Here is a 21,443-nt window from a genome sequence, read left to right as displayed (position 1 = left end):
TTATATATTTATAACTATTTTCAGATATTTTTTTAATTATAGTTTTATATACAACATAATATATATTATTTACTTATTTTTCCATAACACTATCTACATTAATTATTATATACATACATATATTATTAAAATTATACAAATGACATGCTCGTTTAGGCTCGGAGTTGGCTCGAGCTCGTTTATTAAATGAGCTTACTACTAAGCTCAAGCTTGGGCTCATTTAAACTCAGCTCAATCGAACTTTTTCATGAGCCGATCTCGATTAGCTTGCCTCATTTTCACCCCTATATATTTATGTAATTAATAATTTTAAAATATATTTTCATTATTCAACTAAAAAGTAGTAAAAAACACAATGATTGAGGACCAAAATGCAAAAAACAAAATATCAATAATATCCTCCGTTACCGTTAAGTAACGGCGATTTAACAGAAAGACGACAATGTAACTAACCATTCATTTCATATCTTTCACTCTTCAGTGATCACGATTGCTCTTCATTAATAATATTATCAGTAGTAGTTTTAGAGAGAGAATAATAATATCAATGGCGGCTTCGTCATTATCCGTCGGTAATTACATTTCGAAATCGAGCGGTTCCGATTTCAATTTCGGCAATGAACGTTCGAAGAATCTGTTGCTGTTGAAGGTCAAATTGAGCAGGAAGTTGCAGTCTAGAAGAAGGAATCTGTTAGTCGCTAATGTTGCTAGCAGGAGTCAACAGATACAGAAACTGGCAGAGGTTGAAGAAGGTATACATATAATTAGTAATTGTTTTGTTGATTATATGTTAGTTAACAGCTTTTATAAAGGCTCATTTAATAAACGAGCTCGAGCTCGAGCTCAGGAGATTCACATTTTATATAATTTTGTTTTGCTTAGTATATTTATATAATAGCTATGAATGTATATAAACATGTGATACAAATGGTTGAATAATATATATGTGAATAATTATTAAAATATAGAAATAGAATAATTAAATAATTAACATATCTTAATTTGGTTCGAATGCAGTAACCAAATGTCAAAATTATGGTTATATAACTAAAGCCTGATCCAATTACAATTATAGCTCAATCTTATTAAGCTTAACTAAATCCAATAACAAATAATGGTTAATTTTTTTTTATTAAATATTCAGGTTATTTTGACATAAACTGAAGCAAAGTCAAATTCAATTTTCGGTTCAGTTTTGAACTAGTTTCCTAAATATGGTTCAGTTTTCGGCTTCGACAGGATAAACCTATCAAGTAGCACTTGCAGTGTTGAAAACTGGTTTATTTGTTTTTTTGGCATATTGGATATTGTTAATACGAAGTATGACATATTGGCTGACAATAATCTATACTGATAATGTGACCAATGACATTGTAACTTTCACTCCTTGCAATTTTGGGCATTTGAATAAAAACTCATTAAACGATGCGCCAATTTAATTTTGGATTGTTGAAACTCGACATAAGTTTTAGCGTAACCTTCAAGGGGTGGCGCAGTGGTAAGCGCAGAGTTTTCAGGTTCAAATGCAGACTCTTAGGCTTCTTTAATTTTTTTTCATGCAGAATCAGCAGATAGTTTAGAAAATGGCATCCTTGTACCTGATTCTGAGTCAGTTATATCAAGCATCAAATACCATGCAGAGTTCACACCATTATTCTCTCCAGAAAAGTTTGAGCTTCCAAAGGCATTTTACGCAACTGCTGAAAGTGTTCGTGATACGCTCATCACTAATTGGAACACCACTTATAATTATCATGAAAAGATGAATGTGAAACAGGCGTATTACTTGTCTATGGAGTTTCTTCAGGTTTTTGTTCTCTTCTACTGTGTTATTATTCAACTTCATAGTTGGTAAGTATGTTGTGTTAATGTTATTTTCTGCTGATTGTTATAGGGTAGAGCTTTGCTAAATGCCATTGGTAATTTAGAGTTATCAGGGGCTTATGCTGAGGCTTTAAAGAAGCTAGGACATGATCTGGAAGATGTTGCTAGACAGGTAAGCTCATTAGAGTTTATGCTCAATTTGCATAATCTTTTATAGGAAATTAAATAAGTCAATTTAAGCACGAATAACAGAGAACATTGAAATATTATTGAATGCTCAAATCATTACATTAAACCATCTATTATAAGTTAAATCTAAATATTGCATGTCAAGCCAAGTTTTGGAAAATTAAATTGACTACCGAGTGACTTACTAAATAAACTTATAAGTTACTCAAATAAAGTATTTCACGCATTTTTACATAAAAAAAGAAATAAATTAAAATTGGAAAAAACCAGCTCTAGATGTGGAATTTGGGTCCAACAGTTGGGACAAACCGTTTATGGCTGTTTACCACATGATCCAGCCTGTTGAGACGTTTCCAAACATTACTTGTGTTACGGTCATTAAAAATACAGGGACCTAAATTGTAATTGTTGAATGCAATAGGGTCTTTGTAATCACAAACTAAATATAATATTATGGGCCCTTAAACTCCAGACGTAGCCCAAGTTATGCCGGTTTTAAGTTGGGCCCGTTTCTAGCCTGTTTGCAAAGTACATGATGTCTATCTGTCCAAATATGAGTCTGTCAGCTCCTGGAATTAACTTGGGTTAATTGGAAATTTGAAATGCATCGAAATTACTTGATTTTATTTACTAGTATTTTAATAACATATTAGTTAACAGGAGCCAGATGCAGCACTTGGGAATGGCGGTTTGGGCCGACTCGCCTCTTGCTTTTTGGACTCGTTAGCAACACTAAACTACCCTGCATGGGGTTATGGTCTTCGTTACAAGTATGGCCTTTTTAAACAACTCATCACAAAGGATGGTCAAGAAGAAGTTGCAGAAAGTTGGCTAGAGGTTTTTTAACTTTTATATATATTCATCTTCATTTCATTTAATAGATAATGTAAAAGAGACTGGAATAATAATAATATATCTGAAAGCTGCTAATGCCTGCTATTACAATATAATGTGTATGTAGGCTAAAAACAACTAAACCCTTATGATGACTAGTAAATAACTATATTTAACAGATAAAAATTTCAATATATTTGCAGATGGGTAATCCATGGGAATTACCAAGAAAGGATGTTTCTTACCCTATAAAGTTTTATGGTGAAGTTTTACGGGTGCGGATGGAGGTAAGAAATGGGTTGGTGGAGAAGATATATTGGCGGTTGCCTATGATGTTCCTATACCTGGATACAAGACCAAAACAACTATCAATCTAAGACTATGGTCAACAATGGTTGGACCAGAACTTTTTGATTTAAAAGCTTTTAATTCTGGTGATCATGCCAAAGCATATGAAGCTTTAAAAAGAGCAGAGAAGGTTTGTTTTGTTTTTACTGATTGTTCACTTCAAATTTTACAGGGCTAATACCATAATAAAACTAATATACTTTCTTAAGTCACTCAGGTTGTTATTGATATATTAAACCTCATTAACTTGTCTAAATGCACGTACTTGTGAATTGTGTCTAAATAATGACTTGTTAACTTACAAATTGGTCAATGTTTGATAAAGTGACGTTCAACATTTCTGTAAAAAAGTTATATCGTCTTATTTTGATCGATTTAAGAGTTCTGTATCATTATTTAAATACAAGTTTCAAAAGTACTTGCGTTTTAGGCTAGTTTGTGAACATTAATATATAAAATTTAATTTAGTGAATTATTCATGTATTTTCACAAGTTAATGGGACTTTTTCATGAAAAATAAGAGAATATATTGGTTTTATGTTATTAACTCTATTTTATAATCTAAAGGGAAATCACCAAAATTGCCATTTTAATTAAGATAATTAACAAAATAGCCTTAGACTTTTTAAAATTACCAATCAACAAGGGTGTGACATGTATCATTTGGCGCTACATAGTGGAATTGTCAAACAATCTTTGAGTAAATAAAAAAGTCAATGGCAACTTTGTCAAAGTCGGATGATATTTGAGTAATTTTCCCTCATCTAAAACGCTGTCACTGAGATGTCTGTTTTGACCAGATTTGCTACATTTTATACCCTGGAGATGAATCACATGAGGGAAAGACTCTCAGATTGAAGCAACAATACACATTATGCTCTGCTTCGCTTCAAGACATAATTTCACGGTTCGAAAGGAGATCCGGAGGCGCACCAAACTGGGATGAATTTCCTGAAAAAGTTGCAGTACAGATGAATGACACTCATCCGACACTTTGCATACCAGAGTTGTTGAGTTTATTGATTGATGTTAAGGGTTTGAGCTGGAAACAAGCATGGGGAATCACTCAAAGGTATGTTATTCAGTACATTTTCATTTGTTTAGTGTGAAATCGTTGTATTTAAATTGATTTGAACGTGTGGCAGAACGGTTGCATACACAAATCACACTGTTCTACCCGAAGCTTTGGAGAAGTGGAGTTTGAATCTTTTGCAGGAACTACTTCCACGACAAATTGAGATAATTAAAATGATTGACAATGAGGTATTAATCAACCACTTTTATAGCTAAAGTTGGCTATTGCATTAATCATCTGTGGAAGTGAATAAAGTGATGATGTGATACAAAGTAACCAACTTTTAAATGCTTTGATTAAAGGTAGTTTGAAATGGCTGCCGGTTTAAAGTAATGATCTGTAGTTGACTTTTAGTAGGTTTGACTTTTTTTCTTGACATTATAGTAACCAAGTTTCCCATGTGTCCTACTATAGTCACTGACAGCTTTTTGTTTCTCTAAAGTCACTCAACTTTCATTAGGCATTCCAATCTTATATAATTTGTATATAAATGTTAATTTCTTATTAAAATTGAGGGTGAATGAAACATGTTTTGATATTTTATGCAGCTGATTGATACCATCATTAATGAGTATGGCATTGAGGACCTTGAGTTACTTAAAGAAAAACTGAACCAAATGAGAGTTTTGGACAATGTTGAACTACCTGCCTCCATCTTAGAACTACTTGTTCCACCAGTTAAAATCCCCATCGTTGAATCAGTTAAAGAAGAAGAAAAATCAAAGGAAGTAACTGAACCAACAAGTGAAGATGAGGAGCTTGAGGTGGAGGCAGTTAAAGATGCTGGTGTCAGTAAAAAGGTGTCGTTTGACCCGGACCCAAAACTGCCAAAGATGGTCCGGATGGCTAATCTTTGTGTTGTTGGTGGACATGCTGTTAATGGTGTTGCAGAAATTCACAGTGAAATTGTTAAAAATGAAGTTTTTAATGACTTTTATCAGGTAAAATCTTCGTTGCTATATTAAAATTTACCACTCACATTGTTTTGAATGTTCTAACAGATATAACTACCATTTCTGTTTTGTAGTTGTGGCCCGAGATGTTTCAGAATAAGACAAACGGGGTGACACCTAGACGATGGATCAGTTTTTGCAATCCAGAATTAAGTAAAATTAAAACCAAGTGGACAGGAACAGAAGACTGGGTGCTAAACACTGATAAGATAGATGAACTTAGAAAGGTGAATTCATATATTATATTATATTATCCGTATTTTTTTACCAAAAAACATTTTGAAATCAAGAAATTATATATTTTTGCAGTTTGCTGATAATGAAGAAATCCAAGCTGAATGGAGGAAAGCCAAAAGGATCAACAAAGAGAAAGTTGTGTCATTCCTGAAAGAAAAAACTGGTTATGTTGTCAGCCCTGATGCAATGTTTGATGTGCAGGTTATTTGTTACTTTTATTTATTCTCTAAAATATTTTAGAAAAATAATTTTACTTTCGGTCTGATCATGAAATGGTAAATTTGACTTGTTATGCAGGTGAAGCGTATTCACGAATATAAGAGACAACTATTGAACATTTTGGGAATTGTTTACCGGCACAAAAAGATGAAGGAAATGAAAGCTGAAGAAAGAAAAAATAAATTCGTTCCTCGAGTATGTATATTTGGTGGGAAAGCGTTTGCTACATATGTCCAAGCTAAGAGGATTGTTAAGTTCATAACTGATGTTGGAGCTACTGTTAACAATGATCCTGATATTGGTGATCTTCTGAAGGTACATTTTGACTAACCTTGACTTTGACTTGTCTTCTGATATGACTTTGACTTTTCTTTTGTTTAGGTTGTTTTTGTTCCAGATTACAATGTTACAGTAGCAGAAGTTCTGATTCCTGGAAGTGATCTGTCCCAACACATCAGGTATGCTGTTTATCAGTTATCATGCATTTTTTTTTATTTATTTATCACTTTGGATTTCAGCACTGCTGGTATGGAGGCAAGTGGGACCAGCAACATGAAGTTTGCAATGAATGGATGCATTCAAATTGGAACCTTAGATGGTGCCAATGTTGAAATAAGACAAGAAGTTGGAGAAGAAAACTTTTTTCTTTTCGGTGCGGAAGCCCATGAAATTTCTGGCCTTCGAAAGGAGAGAGCTGAGGGCAAGGTGAGCCCGTTTATGGTCAGGGCCCAATGTCCGGCCCAAACCACATTTTGTCCAAACTTTTATTAAACAGTTGTATTATTGTTTAGTGTGACATCAAAAACTTAAATGAATGCAGTTTGTTCCTGATCCGCGGTTTGAGGAGGTCAAGAAGTATGTTAGAAGTGGCATTTTTGGCCCGTTTAATTATGATGAACTCATGGGTTCGTTAGAAGGTAACGAAGGTTACGGTCGGGCTGATTATTTTCTTGTCGGGAAAGATTTTCCGTCTTATATAGAGTGTCAAGAGAAAGTCGATGAGGCGTATAGAGATCAAAAGGTGTGTGATTATTCAACTAAAACTTCACAATATTTTTGATAATTACAAAATAAAATGTAGAACGAGTCAGGATGCTAAACAGGTTGTGTTCGTAATTTAGTGGGTCGAACCCCACATGGATTTAAACCTGAATATCACAGGCTGATACGAACACGACCCAGTTAACCTGATTTTTTTTCATTTTTTTTACATATTAATACTATATATTAACAAACTAGGTTAGTTACCCGTGTAGCACACGGGTTAGAATAAATAAATAAATTTAAATAATAACACAATATAAAATTTTTAAAAATATGTTCAACAAATATAAAGATATATTATATGATATAATAAATTACACAATACACAATATGGAAATAAAAAGTTGTTACAAAATTCATGAATCTTAAAACATTTCTTTATACACAATATTTGTAGTTTTATTTGCAACTTTACTTTTTATATAAAAACTTAGTAGTTTCTTATTATTTTTGCTTTTAACTATGAATAATACAACACATAACTGATCATAAATTAACATAAATTGTTTAAAAAAGAAACCAACTATCTATAATGATTGACCTTAGCTTTTATTATTCTTCATTGCAAAACAAAAATAAAGTGAAAATTTCATTTTTTGAAATTAATTATTTTATCTAAAGGTGTAGGATTATTTTTAAGAATGAAAGTATGAGTTCCAATATTACTTCTGGATATGATTTCGGCTTCTATTGCACGGTTATCATATTGTATTTTCATATGTAGTTTAGTTTCATTGCATAGACCAATTTTCTAGTTAATATTTTAAACAACATCACTTGAACATCGACTTGACTTTTAGGACTCTCATATGACTTGACAACATTAGATTTTAAGGCAATTTAAAACATCAGGAAACTAATACCTTCTTGTAACGTATCATTTTATGTCTGATAGATCCATGGATAACTAACGTTTGCTAATTTCTTGAACGACCTAATTTTTTGGTGCATGTACAACTCGTTTTACTAAAGAAATCTATATTTTTGAAATCTCTAATGGTAGAAGGATATACAGAGTCAATTTGTCATTTGATTAATAGTGTGCTAAGGTCTAACATTTGTATTCAAAATATAAAAGGTTGTATTATCCACCTGAAAACCAAAACATGTAGTCTAGTGTTTATATTTTTGTGAATTTTTAAGATGATGAACGTAACATAAATGATGAGTTGTTTAAACAATCAATCAAAAAAAGAAGTTGTAAATGGTTACTTTTAAACCAACCCATGATCGAAACATTCTAATCATAAATATTTTTTACTTGAACCATGTTTAATACTTTAACCAGTTAAAAAATTCGCTCGTTTAAATTAATATAAACACTGAGAATACATCGATAGTGAATTTGCCTTTTAAGAGTTTGAAAGAAAAAAACTTGTAATTTAGTAAACAATCATATATTTAACAAGTTAAAGTTTATTGAAATTTTAAATTTAAGTTAATCTTGCCTCTTCATTCAATAATATCTTTATTAAAAAGAGAAAATTAAAGATTAAAAAGAGAAAAATGAAATGCAAAACTATTAATAAGAAAAAATAAATATATTTAATATGAGAGATAAGAGTGAAAATTTTGTATTTAATAGGAGAGAGGGGAGGGAAAATTTTGTAAGGAATACTTTGGTGATGACATGTGGCAATAAAAACCTTTATTTATTATATAGTATAGATTAATAAAGCTAAATATAACATAAAACAATACATTAAATTATGAAAGCTGATGACCTGAAAACACGTTTAAAAAAATAAACGAGTTAAGCAGGTCAACCCATGAACCCAAACCATTTAGCTAAATGTGATCACGGGTTACTAAAACAGACCTTTAACCCTTCAGACTAAACCCAACCCGTGACTTATGTGTCGTGTCATAAATTCACTCCCCAATGGCAAGTCGATAACAACATTCTATTAACTTTTAAATGTGACAGAAATGGACTAAGATGTCAATTTTGAACACTGCTGGTTCATACAAGTTCAGTAGTGACCGGACCATACTCCAATACACGCGTGACATTTGGACAATTGAACCTCTTGCATTACCTAATTAGAGTGGATATCAAGTCTAGTACATGTAAGTTTATCCTTGGTTTTATTTAATAATCTTCTAGATTAATAAACTTTGCTTGGGAAATCATTTTTTAGAAGAGAGTTTATGTTCGTGTAATGATAAATAAGTTTATTCTAATAATGTTCTTATGGATTCAATTTAATTATGTATGTCACATTTGTAAAAGCATGTTTTTAAATATTTTTAAATAATAAATCAAGTTATAATATATTTTTGTATATTCCAAGATTAGATTTAACGTCATGTAGACACTTATCCGAATCCACATGTAAGTTTTCGATTTAAAATACAGTTAAAAATTACAAACATATAACTACAATTTTGAGTTCACACATGTTAGACCCGTTGACCTGAACCTACTCGTCATCAACCGGTATTGTATTTTTTCATACTTGATGAACAAAACCGGTATTGAATTTTCTAATACTAACTTGATCATTGGATGTGATCCTTAAGCTAAAACCCCAAGACCATTTCTTGTATGTTCTCTGTGATGTTTGTAGTTTATCTCTGAACTACAAACAAGGAACGGCTCAACTCGATCATCAAGACAATCGTGTTTACTTTATGCATAAAAAACACAATGAGATATCATTAAAGAAAATCTAGATGGCAAGTTTCAAAACAAACAAAACAATATATTTATATTAACTTTTGGTATTAGATTTCTTAAAAATATGTGGTTTATGAACAAATATAGACAAGTTGGAGTAGAAAAGCACAATACAAAAGGCATGGTGGGTGAGTAAAAAGATCAAAAGTGCATTCAAGTTTTTCTGTGTACAAATTCTTTTAAAGTAATCATTTTGTTTGTAAATCTGTTGTGTGTTATTTCCATTTATGATTTATTAACACCTCACTAACAAACTTCTATTGTAATCCAAGAAAAGCTAAAGCTGAAAAGTCAAGGTCCAAGGACCCTCTTTGTGGACCTTTTTTGCATCACAATTTGTACACTATGCTTAAGTATTAGTACCATATGCAAACAACCAATTGAAATGAAAACCTTTTTGGTTAGGGTAATTTAACACTTATAACTTTTAACAAGATCCCTCCTCATAAACATTTTTGTATGATAATATTTTCCCAAGAATATTAACAAATAAAATTGTAATTTATCTATTCTTAAGTTTAGATTATATTGAATTTAGCTTTATACGTCGATAAGATAACGTTCTAGGAACTATGGATTGAACCGTGAGAACGAGTTGAACGATTAAAGCCTTTCGACGCTAACTTCTTTTTCCAAGTAACAAAAGGTTATCCAAGCATAACTATCTTCAAACTAACATCTTTTTGGAAAAAAAAAAGTTAAAAGAAATGCAGACCCTCCAAATAAAGTAATGATAAGACCATTTTTGTGGGCGTCTTGGTGGGCAGCTTGAAGGGGGCTTTAAGGCTTTAAAGCCCCAAACACCGCCCAGAGGCAGCTTAGGGAGGGCGGTATAGGGTTGGGGCAGTATAGTGAAGACGAGCGGCAAGGGGAAAGTGGCGGGGCCATGTGTTTTTCTATCTTTCTCTCTCTCACAAACACATACATACATACATACATATATAAATATATATGTAGCACGGTAAAGGGCTTTAAGACACAATAGGACGTTACGGAGAGGTCCTTCGAAGCTTCATTTCCTGAGTGGCGATAGTAAAGAGTCGACAAAGCCCCTCCACAAATAACAGTCTAATGGACCAAAAACTAGAAATCTTGAAATAAAATCAAGATTTCACATAGTAGGGGCCATTATGTAGTTATGGAAGTGAAAGCAATTCTGTAGGCCCCATTTGGCTGCTATCTACCAAAACATCTTCAAGAAAGTCCTTCCTTTGGCTGCCTACCACCCACACACACACAATAAAACACACAAAACCAATACACACTGTACATCTAAAACATGGTACTTTCAAAAAGTAAAAATCCCATTATTCATAGCACTTACCACTAAAACATATGCCACCAAAGTCCAAAATGAACAAGTAAGCAAATCATAGCAACAGTAAACATCTAAAGTGCTTGCATTCAACTTCCATTTTCTTATAAATTTAGGCATAAATTCAAGATTTTGATGATTGGGTAAAAATAAACCATATCAATAGTAAACAAAAACGAATCTGAGCAAATGTTCAAAAGTTAAAAACAGTCTAAACAGTAAAATGAAAGATAAAACTCTCACCTCTCTTTATCCTCTGATAAACAACCTAAAACGAGCCCGACTTGCATCATTTACGACGTTTTAATCCTCTTCTGGAGCAGGGAGATTAAGATCAATCATATCTTTATACGCTGCGACCGCTTCAAGCCTGTCTTCAGAACCATCGATGAAATGAGTCCTTTTGTGACCTCCTAATGCTTGCCCTGATTCAAACATCCTATAACAAATCGGGCATTCATGCGCTTTGTTCTTTTTCGGTCTAGTTTTCTTCTTAAGTTTAGCCTTTTGTTTAAAAGCATTGTTCTTTTTGTGACATGGTTTATGTCCACCAAGCCCTTGAAATGAACTAAAAGTTTTGTTACAGTTCAAACATTCATACTTGTTCTTCTTATACGAACCATCATCATCGTCGTCTCGAATCCGTTTCTTTAACGAATTATCGTACCCGAATTCCCTAAACAAATTCCTTCTAATCTCTTGCTTTTCCTCATAACTCAAGTCTTTGTAGTTAAAACCCTTGATTCCATCCTTACAATTCCCGGAATTCGATTCCAAAACCGAATTAACACCGACCCAATTCGAAGAATCCTTAGATAACATCATCAACCACATTGCTACTTGTTCTAGTTCAAACTCATCAATTTCAGAAACAGATGAAGATCCAAGATTGTACCTTCTTGATTCGGATCTTGTAACAAAAACCGGATCTTGTTGCTCGGTTTCTTCGGTACCCGAATCACTATCCACAATCAGCTTACCTTCATTATCAAGATTCTCACTAGTCCAAGAATGATCATAATCCTTCAATCTCCTATCTTTATCAGAATGGAAAGCCGTATGGCCACATAAAGCTTTCAAAGATTGAAACTTTTTGCCACATTGGTTACAAATTCTCTCATTTGGGAAAGTTAAAGTTGAAGATGAAGATGCCCTCCAACTCTTTTTAGGGTTCTCTCTCAACCCATAAAGATTTGAACTTGAATTCTTCCCATTATCATACAATTCAGTTGAATTAGCAGCAGTAGCAGTAATTACATGAGACCTCATATGCCCACCTAATGATTTCCCACTTGGACACCTTTTATCACACAACTTGCACACAAATCTCAGTTCAACATCAAGATCTTCATCCATCTTGAAATCTTGACTACAAAATCCAATTTTGACAAATACCCAATTGAGATAATCAACAAACTGATTAACCCACTAAAGAAAACATCAGTTCATCACCATCTTCATCTGTCTTGAAATTCTTGATATAAAATCCAATTCTGAGAAATACCCAATTGAGATAATCAAGAAACTGATAAACCCACTAAAGAAAACATCTAACTCATCAAGATTTCATCTTTCTTGAAAATCTTGATGTAAAAATCCAATTTTGACAAATACCCAAATGAAAAAAATAAAGAAACTAATGAACCCACTAAAGAAAAGATCAGTTCATCAAGATTTCATCTTTCTTAAAAATCTTGATGTAAAAATCCAATTTTGACAAATACCCAAATGAAAAAAATCAAGAAACTAATGAACCCACTAAAGAAAACATCAGTTTCTTGAAATCTTGACTACAAAATCCAATTTTGACAAATACCCAAATGAAAAAAACCAAGAAACTAATGAACCCACTAAAGAAAAGATAAGTTTAAACTTGCTACATTTGCTGATTTTTGAACCAGCATTTTTAGGGCTAAAATCCCCAAACTTGAGAAAGTGAAGTGGGTCAAAATTAAGTTGAAGGGTTTGCTAAAAAAAGGTTAAATTTTGGAGTAATTAAGAGATTGGGAATTGAAAACAGACTAATGACGACTGTTTCATATGCCTGTTTGGTTGTTTTGCTTTGTTTCTCTCTCTATAATATATGAGTTGTAGTTGGGAGAGGATTTCATGCATGGAATGGAAGCAAAGTATTAATAAGAGAAAGAGAGGACACGTGTAATCAAGAGAGATAAGATTGTTGGTTTGATCTGACGGTCATTAATTTATTTGGAATGAATTTGGAGGATCAGAAAGCTTTTGAGAGATTGTGCCGTTCGCGAGCTATTCGAGTTCGGCTTGTTAAAAGACTTAATTGAGCCAAGTTTAATTGAGCCTGATTCTAACTTGAGTCTAAAAGTAAGCTCGTTTAATAACCAAGCTCTAGCTGGCCCACAAGCCTAAACGAGCCTGTCATTTATATATATATTTAAGAATTATTAATTAATATATATAATGTTTTGAAAAAATAAATAGAAAAACTATAAATAATATAAGTTATTTTATACATAAAGTTACAACAGAAAAAAGTATATAAAAATAATTATTGTTATGTAAGAAAATAATTGGTAAATAGTAAGTGTGTTGAGGTCGAGCTTGAAAATATATCACGAGCTAAGCTTGAGCTTTTAAAATAGAGCTTGAAACGAGCCGAGTTCAAGCTTTGTATAAGTTAAACGAGCCGAGCTCGAGTTTGGGCTCATCTCGGCTCGTTTGCACCCCTTGATTGAAGTATTGCATAAATTGTTATGCGTTAGTCTGAGGATGGTGTAAGGACTAATGATAAATCGGGATTAATAGAAACTAAACGAATTGAAATTTATATGTAGTTTTTGAATATACACCAAAATTTATATATGTTTTAACCGATTTTGATTAAAGAGTGATTAATCCATGTCTAAAAGAATTTTTTAAACCATGAGAGAGAGTATATAAATGGAGGATTTATTGAGTAAAGGACAATCTGTTTGTTAACAATAACTCTTATAAGTTCTAAAATTTAATATCATACATTGAATGATTGAAGAAATGTAATATGCACTAGAATGTTATATTAGCTCATCGCTTGAAACTTGCTCGAAACACTTTTAAATAAATTTTGTTTTAATTTAGATTTAACTCAAGTTTAGTTGTCTGTTTTAAATGGTTTTAACTTGGTGAATTTGTTTGTCAACCGCTCAAATTAAGTAGGGGTAGAACGAAGTGGTGGGAAATCAGAAAAGATCGTTGATTTCATCTCTACATAGGCGGGGCCAAATGAGTCAAGAGAGCCTGCTAACGCCTGATCAAACTTTATAATAACTCCAAATAAAAAAATTACGACCATACGATGTAGATATGTATTGGTAAGAATTGTTTTCGCTTGTTAAACAATCAACTTCACGTGAATTGTTTGAATACTTAAAATCAATCAACTCATTGGTTTGCTTTTTCGGAGTGTGTCATATGATCTATTTTCATATCAATTATTATTGAAATCTAAAATATATGGTTGTTGATTTTATTTTGTAATTACAAATATTAAATAATAGACATAAAACATTTTTATTCAAACGTCTTTACCAAAAATAAATAAATAAATAAATTTGAGTTACATCCTTATGAGAAATAAAATTCTTTCCATTTTGAGACAACCCTGCAAAACTTGTGGTACTTTTTACCTTTAAACAACAGGCTTATTAATGACAAGGTGCCAGGTAATGTAGTTTGGACTAAAAAAATAGTGTATGGGTGAAAACTAGTATTGACGTGAGGTATGCCAAACAAATAAATATATTGCAGTAAGTATTAAATAGTAAAAGGAACAAGAAAATCATATAATTCAAATGCTTTTGGTTATTAATAAATGTTATTCACATACATTTGTTAGTTTTATTAATACCGGATAGAAAAAAGGGATTCTTAAGATGAAAAAGGAAATATATTATAATGTATAAAACTAAAGATTTTATTCTCATCAACATAGATTATAAGTTTATTTTCATATGATATGAGCTGTGATCGTCAGGGTTACATTTTTTATCGAAACGATGACTACACACATGATACTCCTCGTAAAATCTAGTATGCAATCCACGTGTTGCTCATTTTGTGAGACTCGAACATATACCAAATTTTGGTATGAATAAACACCACATGTTACTAGACCATCGACTTTCTTTTAAACAAATCTAAGGAGGTCGTAATTTCGTAGATGTGATAAAATAACATACTTTAGACTGGTACCTAAATTTGTGCCATGTAACTTCAAAATGTAATACATCAACTTGGTATATTGTTGTGTGTGTAATGTTCCTTTTGTCTTGTGCTATCTTTAGTTTTTTGTTCTAATAGCTTTCACATTTGAAGCACTTAGCTCTACTCCAATTTGCAGCTCATCTTGAATTGATTTAATTAAAGTGTAAGCACTTGATTCAATTTGATTAGCATCCCATAGAGAAAATGTACAATTAAATTATATATTGTCTTTGAATATACTCTAAAAGAATAAACATTAAAGTGCAAGCACTAGATATACTCTTAAGATGGTGACATATATTTCCCTACTTATGTGTCGGTTTTGCTTATTATACGCGTAAAATAAGTAGCTTTAAACCCATGCGCTATACGGGGTGATCCAAATAATATAGATGCTTATAAAAAACCTACAATGCATGTATACTTACAAGAAAACAAATATCATCTATAACAATGAAAATCATAAAAACAATTTCACATATTCATTTTATATCTATTTGAAAATACAATAGTTTTTGAAATCGAATATTTCTCTAAAAGGAATGTTATATATTTTTTTTAAGTAGAAAATCCGAGTCACATTTGGTATCTCTGAAAGGAGATTCAGACAAATCATGAAACCTTTTATAATAAAATGAAATGAATAAAAAAATATAGTTATGTATAGTTAAGTTTTGTACAAAATAATATATAAATTAAAGACTTTATTAACCAACAAGAAACGAACTAGACCAATAATTTATAACTTGTTTCCACAAAACCATTATGACTCAAATGGTCATGTTTGCACTCCCATGGCCCACATAATACGATTATCATGAACCACAATATGCGTAGTGGAGTGCAATGGGTGAGAATTTGTTTTTGAGGTGTAATGGTGTAGGGGCTACAATAGTAATATATATATAACACATATTAATAAAATAATAATATTTTTTTCTTCTTCTATGGCGACAAATTCCACCCGCCCCCGCCCCTTTTCGCCCCAATATTGCCGGGGGGGGGGGGGGTGTTCCTCTAAATTGTCGCTCATTTTCGTTCTTGAATGCCGCTCACTACACTTGGCCTAATAGTTGGTCATAGAAAATAATGATGGATCAATAGTTAAGTCATTTAAGTAATACTAATATTTTTATAATATTCTATCATTTTTAAAGAATACCATAAGATAAAATTTATTAAAATAACAAAATTATTCATATAACAGAAGTCATATTGTTATATAAAACCAACTTTTAAGTTCTTTGATACACTTTATAACAAAAAATGCATCAATTTGACATAGTATAGTAACAAAAGAAACGAAAAATAGCCCGAAAATCGAAAATGGCTCGGGTAGAACCGATCAGGCCCAGATATTTTTACCCTTTTTAATATACATGCTAAAACAGGCAGTTCAGTAACAAAATTTGTGTACAATAAATAAACTACACTGGAATCCTTTAACTTACCATAGCATTAACAAAATTACATTTTGTCACGTGCCAGAAGACCCGAATATCTCTTCGAGCATGTTGCACATCGGCAACAGGTCAACGCCCTTTGTCGACCCCATTGTCGAATGCATTTGCAACCCGTTTGAGTAATCACGCGCTCGTCTTCTTGATGTGAAATGACACAAATGCCCTCCCTTTCATTTTGTGAAATGTAATTTCTAGCTGAATCTGAATCAAACTCAGGAACATCAGCTAGATGGTCGGGTCCAACAGGGACTTCTTTACTTGGGCCCAAGCCCAGGCCCAATGTGTCAACATAATAGCTCTATTGGGTTTTAACATTTACATTTCAATAATGCAACTAAAGATTAAAAAACTATCGTTGACTAATAGCTATATATATTGACTATATATAATTGGAAGTAAATAACACTTGTGTTAATACACAAAAAGAAACAGTCTTTATTTGAAATATGTCCTTTTCACTAAAGTTGTAAAAATCCTGTTAAAATTTTTTAAAATGACTATTTTTTCCTTACACCTAAATAACAAAATGTGTTTTTCACATTTTTTCACTTTTCATATGTTATATGAAAAAGACAAAAAAAACTCATGAAAGCTACATATTTTATCCTTAAGGTGTAGGGGCAAAATAGTTATTTTGTAAAACACTAACAGGATTTTTAACACCGGTTACTGAAAATGACATAATGTGTTACAACTTTGTAAATCACGGAAACCAAATATACACGCATAAACTATAAAATCATTTTGAGATGGTTCAGGAAATTGAATCTCTTCTCCAATCAAAATAGGCTTCTTGTACTTAATAAACTCTTGCAGGTTCTCACCAAACGGTCGTTTGGTTCCCATCACAACCTGCAAGCCCGCAACACATGTACAAAGTATACATTTCTAAAAAATACATAAACATTGCAAAATAAACTTGTTACAAGTTCAATCGTAAACTTATAATCACATGTAAATATAAAATTTCAATTCACACTACAATAATTTTAAGTTTCCACATAAAACCCCCCAAAAATTTAATTGACACCAGACTCTTAGTATCAATTTGTTATTATGTATATTACTAAATTTAATTTTTTAATTTTTATTTTTTTAACCGCCCGTTATCACACATACTCTATTTTAGTTTAAACATTAAATTTACAACCAATCAAATAGCCTCATTCAGCAGCCCAATCAAATAGTCCTACACACCCATGTTGCGTGAATCGTGATATAGGCCGAAAAACCAGAGAAAATAGATACTAAATATGACGAGTGTGTGATTATTTTTTTCCATCTCCTACTCTGAAATGTTTAATTCCTTCGTCCCCAATTCCTTATTGTTGTTTTATTATTTCACTTGTAGTCGTTTAACTACTTTAATAAATCCGAGTTTGATTTATGAAATGGGTCATAATGAGTTAATCACTTCAAATTCCGTTTATTACCTACTATACATTCTCCTTCTTTGCATCACTTTTCATCTTAAATCAAACGACAAAGATAAAAAAAATACATAAGATTAATGGAAATACAAAGCATCCGATCAACATCTTAAGCTTTAGCAACAAGTCGAAGATCATTCTTCTTACGCACAAATGGCCCGGGTATAGTCAAAGTATCGATCTCACTCGTCCCCTCAGGCAGTTCCCAGTCAAATGAATAAACAAGGTTCGAAAGAGCCAACTCTACCGTCGCAGTCCCTAACATCATTCCTGGACACCGTCTCCGACCCGCCCCAAATGGGATCCACTCAAAGTCAGTCCCTTTGTAATCAACAAACCTCTCAGGCTCGAACGCTTCAGGCCTTCCCCAACATTTTGGATCACGACCTACTGCCCATGCATTCACGTATACTAAAGTCTTCTTCGGTATTTCATATCCATCTAGAACACACCGATCTATCGACTCACGTGGGACTAAAAGGGGTACGGTTGGGTACAATCTAAGCGTCTCTTTGACTACTGCTTTTAGATAGTTGAGCTTATAAAGATCATCTTCGTGTACCTTTCCTTTATTGCAGATGGCATTTCGCACTTCTTGTTGAACTTTCTTTAGCGATTCAGGGTTCTTCATCATCAAAGTCATTGCCCACACTACTGTTGAGGCACTTGTTTCCGTTCCCCCCAGCAAGACATTCTACAATGTTCAAACACAATTATTATTATTATTATTATTAATACACACACACACATATATATATATATGGAGTCGGGGTCTCACCAGAAGCAAGTTTTCTATTTCAAAGGGTTAGAGGTAAGGCTGTCTACATATCCTACCCTTCTCAGACTTTATCATAGCTTTGCTATTGGTGGGATTTACTGAGTACGATGATGATACACATTATCTTAAATCTATAATATATATAAACGAAACCTCGCTATATTCTCTCAAACCACTAGATTGCTTTATTTGAAATTTGAGGCTTCTTATGCATTTGACCCGAATTCATGGGTATGGGTCTCACCAAACCCATATTGCCCTTAAACGGATTATATATCTCATTAAATCAAAAATTAATCTCACTAATTATTTGATATAAGAAACCTATAAAATAATATATACTAAAAATTAATATCCAGTTAAAAATAATGATATTATTTATAATTAAGAAACAAATTTATAGTAGAATATAAGCGGTCATTAGTCTCACCAAACCCATAGTTTCTTAACCGGGTTATAACATTTTATTTATTTGTGAAACCCTTTTATCAAAAACCCTAAGTATATTATTAATTTCCTTATAACAAATCAAATTCAAAATCCAAAAAAATATTAAATATTAGCAATGAATAATGTAAAACAATCCCCATATATATATATATATATGTATACACACACACATAGAGAGAGAGAGAGTTAACAGATAAATATTTCGCTAACCATGAGTACAGCTTTGATGTGGTCATAAGTGAGTTTGACAGTAGAATCCGAATCTTGTTTGAGTTTAAGCAAGATATCAAGCAAATCGTCTTGCATAAGTGAGTTTGGTTTATTTCGGTTTACATGTTCATTGATAATTTCTTGATAGAGCCCATCCATGCCTTTGAAGATTTTTTTAAGTGTAGAAATGTTTCCGTTAAGTTTATCAAGCCACCCCATCATAGGAAAGTGATCTTTGTAAACAAAGTTAGGACATTGTAACAAAAGGTCATTAAATCGTGACGCTTCTTGTTGTTCGTCATCGTACTCAGACGGCCTTTTCCCAAAAGCCACTCTAGAAATGATATTACTTGTGAGTACCATCACGATTTCACTCAAATTCACTACATGTTTCTTTGCAATAATATTCTTTATCGTATCGATCATGCCAAACACTTCTTCTTCACGAACATGACCAAACGAGTTCACTTGTTTCATTGAAAAAGATGAAGGGTGCAAGTCTTTCTAAGCTCCCTCCAGTATTCGTTGTATGGTGAAAATGCTATGTCTTTATTACCGTAAGACAACAGCTGCTGGCCTGTAAACACAGGCCTATTGCAGAAGATCAAATCATTGGTTTTCAAGACTTGCTTAGCCGTTTCAGCAGAAGAAACAATGAGAGTTTGGACAAAACCCAGGCGCAAGGACATCAATGGCCCATAACGTTTTGAAAGACGCCAAAGGCAATCTGGAAGGTTGGAGGTGCCAAGTTGATGAAGGTTTCCGATTATTGGAAGCCCGGGAGGTCCGGGAGGTAGTGGGAGGGGTGTTTTCGACACAAAAGTTCTAAATATGTTATATAGAAACAAGAAAACGAACAATACACGAGTGCCATGACAAAGGGAAATGAAACCATTTTTTATTTTGTAGATTGTGAGTGTGTATCTAAATACACTGACCATCCTATTATATATACAATACAAACATTGTATAAAAGAAATGACAGCTAGAACTATCGGTTGTGAGCATCTAAAAATAATTGCTAGTTCTTCTAGATATAATTTTGTTAATAATTTTTAGCGGGCATAATTTTTTGCTCATTTTTCACATGTAAAAATAAGAAAACATCACATGGAGGACGGGTCAGAGGCGGACCATATAATGGACCAAGGTGGGCCTCGGCCCATCTAGCTTTTTTTAGAAGGGTAATTTTTTCTAAAAAGTAAAAGTAAAAATAAAAACATTATATATATTGATTCCGGCCCATCCATATTATTTTTTGTCCGGCCCATTCATATTATTTGTGTATGTCCAGCACTTGATTTTTTTTTAAATAAATTTCTTAAAGCCGAAGAACAGGAAACCATTTTACCTAATAAGCGTAAAGAAAGCCCCATACACCCAATTTTTTTTAAACAAAAAAGCCGAAGCCCAAATTATTTTTAAATAAAAAACTCACAATAAGTCCACACTCCCAGTCATAATCAAAAAATCGAAGCATAAGAGTTTTTGTCTGGGCTAAGGTGTGAAAAATGAAATCGAACAGAAGCAGAAGCAAGGCGTTCGAAAAAGACTTAGACCACTAGACCCGGGTCGAGTCATGAGTGCTCACGGATCACAATTCAGACATTAGGCAATCGACAAGTTTAGCGTTTTTATTTTCGATTTGGTATGTTAGGGTTTGGAATTATTGGAAGAGTTAGTGCTTATATTTGGTCTCCTTCATGAATTAGGAATACATGTGTTTTAATTATGTGAATTCAGTTTTTGAATTTGAGCTTGAGGCTTGAGGTACGCATCTTATCTTATCCTTTTGCAGGTACTTGTCTCTTCCCTCGCATCTTGTTTTGGTTTGTTTAAAAATATGTTTTTCATGTGTAACAACGATAATTTGAATGATTGAATCAATATTTTGGTTGAATGATTGATCATTCAGTTTTTATTTTTTCGACCCAACCAGAACCGGGTTGTCGACTAGAAACTTATAATTAGGAACACAAAATTTGTCTCATAACTTTCGGCCCAACCATACTAGTTGTTCAAGATCCGCCACTAGGAGGGGTCTTTCGTTGGTAATAAATAGGGTCACGTGTGCCGATGGGCCGGATTGGGTAATAAATATATTGTATAGAATTAATTATATCTATAAAAACTAACTACTCTAAAACTAATTATAACCTATAAATATTTGTATTGATTA

The 21,443-nt window shown here is 32.6% G+C and overlaps 1 protein-coding gene and 2 pseudogenes across 3 annotated transcripts; 1 reads left to right on the top strand and 2 right to left on the bottom strand.

Moving 5' to 3' along the window:
- Nucleotides 1–510: 510 nt before the first annotated feature.
- LOC143627622 (alpha-1,4 glucan phosphorylase L-2 isozyme, chloroplastic/amyloplastic-like) lies at nucleotides 511–8,998 on the top strand (annotated as a pseudogene). The gene is made up of 15 exons (XR_013152624.1): nucleotides 511–752; nucleotides 1,563–1,807; nucleotides 1,895–1,996; nucleotides 2,674–2,850; nucleotides 3,051–3,325; nucleotides 3,996–4,267; nucleotides 4,341–4,458; nucleotides 4,819–5,211; nucleotides 5,298–5,450; nucleotides 5,533–5,661; nucleotides 5,758–5,994; nucleotides 6,061–6,137; nucleotides 6,198–6,384; nucleotides 6,500–6,700; nucleotides 8,651–8,998. The product of XR_013152624.1 is annotated as an alpha-1,4 glucan phosphorylase L-2 isozyme, chloroplastic/amyloplastic-like (transcript).
- A 1,990-nt stretch (nucleotides 8,999–10,988) lies between these two features.
- Nucleotides 10,989–12,261, bottom strand: LOC143627550 (zinc finger protein ZAT9-like). 2 transcript variants are annotated; one of them, XM_077097339.1, is made up of 2 exons: nucleotides 12,019–12,261; nucleotides 10,989–11,982 (listed from the first exon to the last, which is right to left on the bottom strand). In XM_077097339.1, exons 1-2 carry the CDS (start codon nucleotides 12,072–12,074, stop codon nucleotides 11,022–11,024), a joined length of 1,017 nt encoding a protein of 338 aa, XP_076953454.1. In that variant the 5' UTR covers nucleotides 12,075–12,261; the 3' UTR covers nucleotides 10,989–11,021. The 2 variants fall into 2 exon arrangements, with proteins under 2 accessions (XP_076953454.1, XP_076953453.1); XM_077097338.1 differs by having other exon boundaries at nucleotides 10,989–12,261.
- A 5,674-nt stretch (nucleotides 12,262–17,935) lies between these two features.
- LOC143627484 (5-OH-xanthotoxin synthase pseudogene) lies at nucleotides 17,936–20,725 on the bottom strand (annotated as a pseudogene).
- Nucleotides 20,726–21,443: the final 718 nt, after the last annotated feature.

Source organism: Bidens hawaiensis, unplaced genomic scaffold (assembly GCF_021521415.1).
Source record: "Bidens hawaiensis isolate Kalapana, Puna unplaced genomic scaffold, B.hawaiensis_p1.1 tig00004685_1, whole genome shotgun sequence".
Classification (NCBI taxonomy): Eukaryota; Viridiplantae; Streptophyta; class Magnoliopsida; order Asterales; family Asteraceae; genus Bidens; species Bidens hawaiensis.
This window is presented reverse-complemented; position numbering and strand designations above follow the sequence as displayed.

Bases quoted from the DNA above. Each gene is read 5' to 3' on its own strand.
- LOC143627550 (XM_077097338.1), bottom strand. From the start codon at position 12,074: ATGGATGAAGATCTTGATGTTGAACTGAGATTTGTGTGCAAGTTGTGT.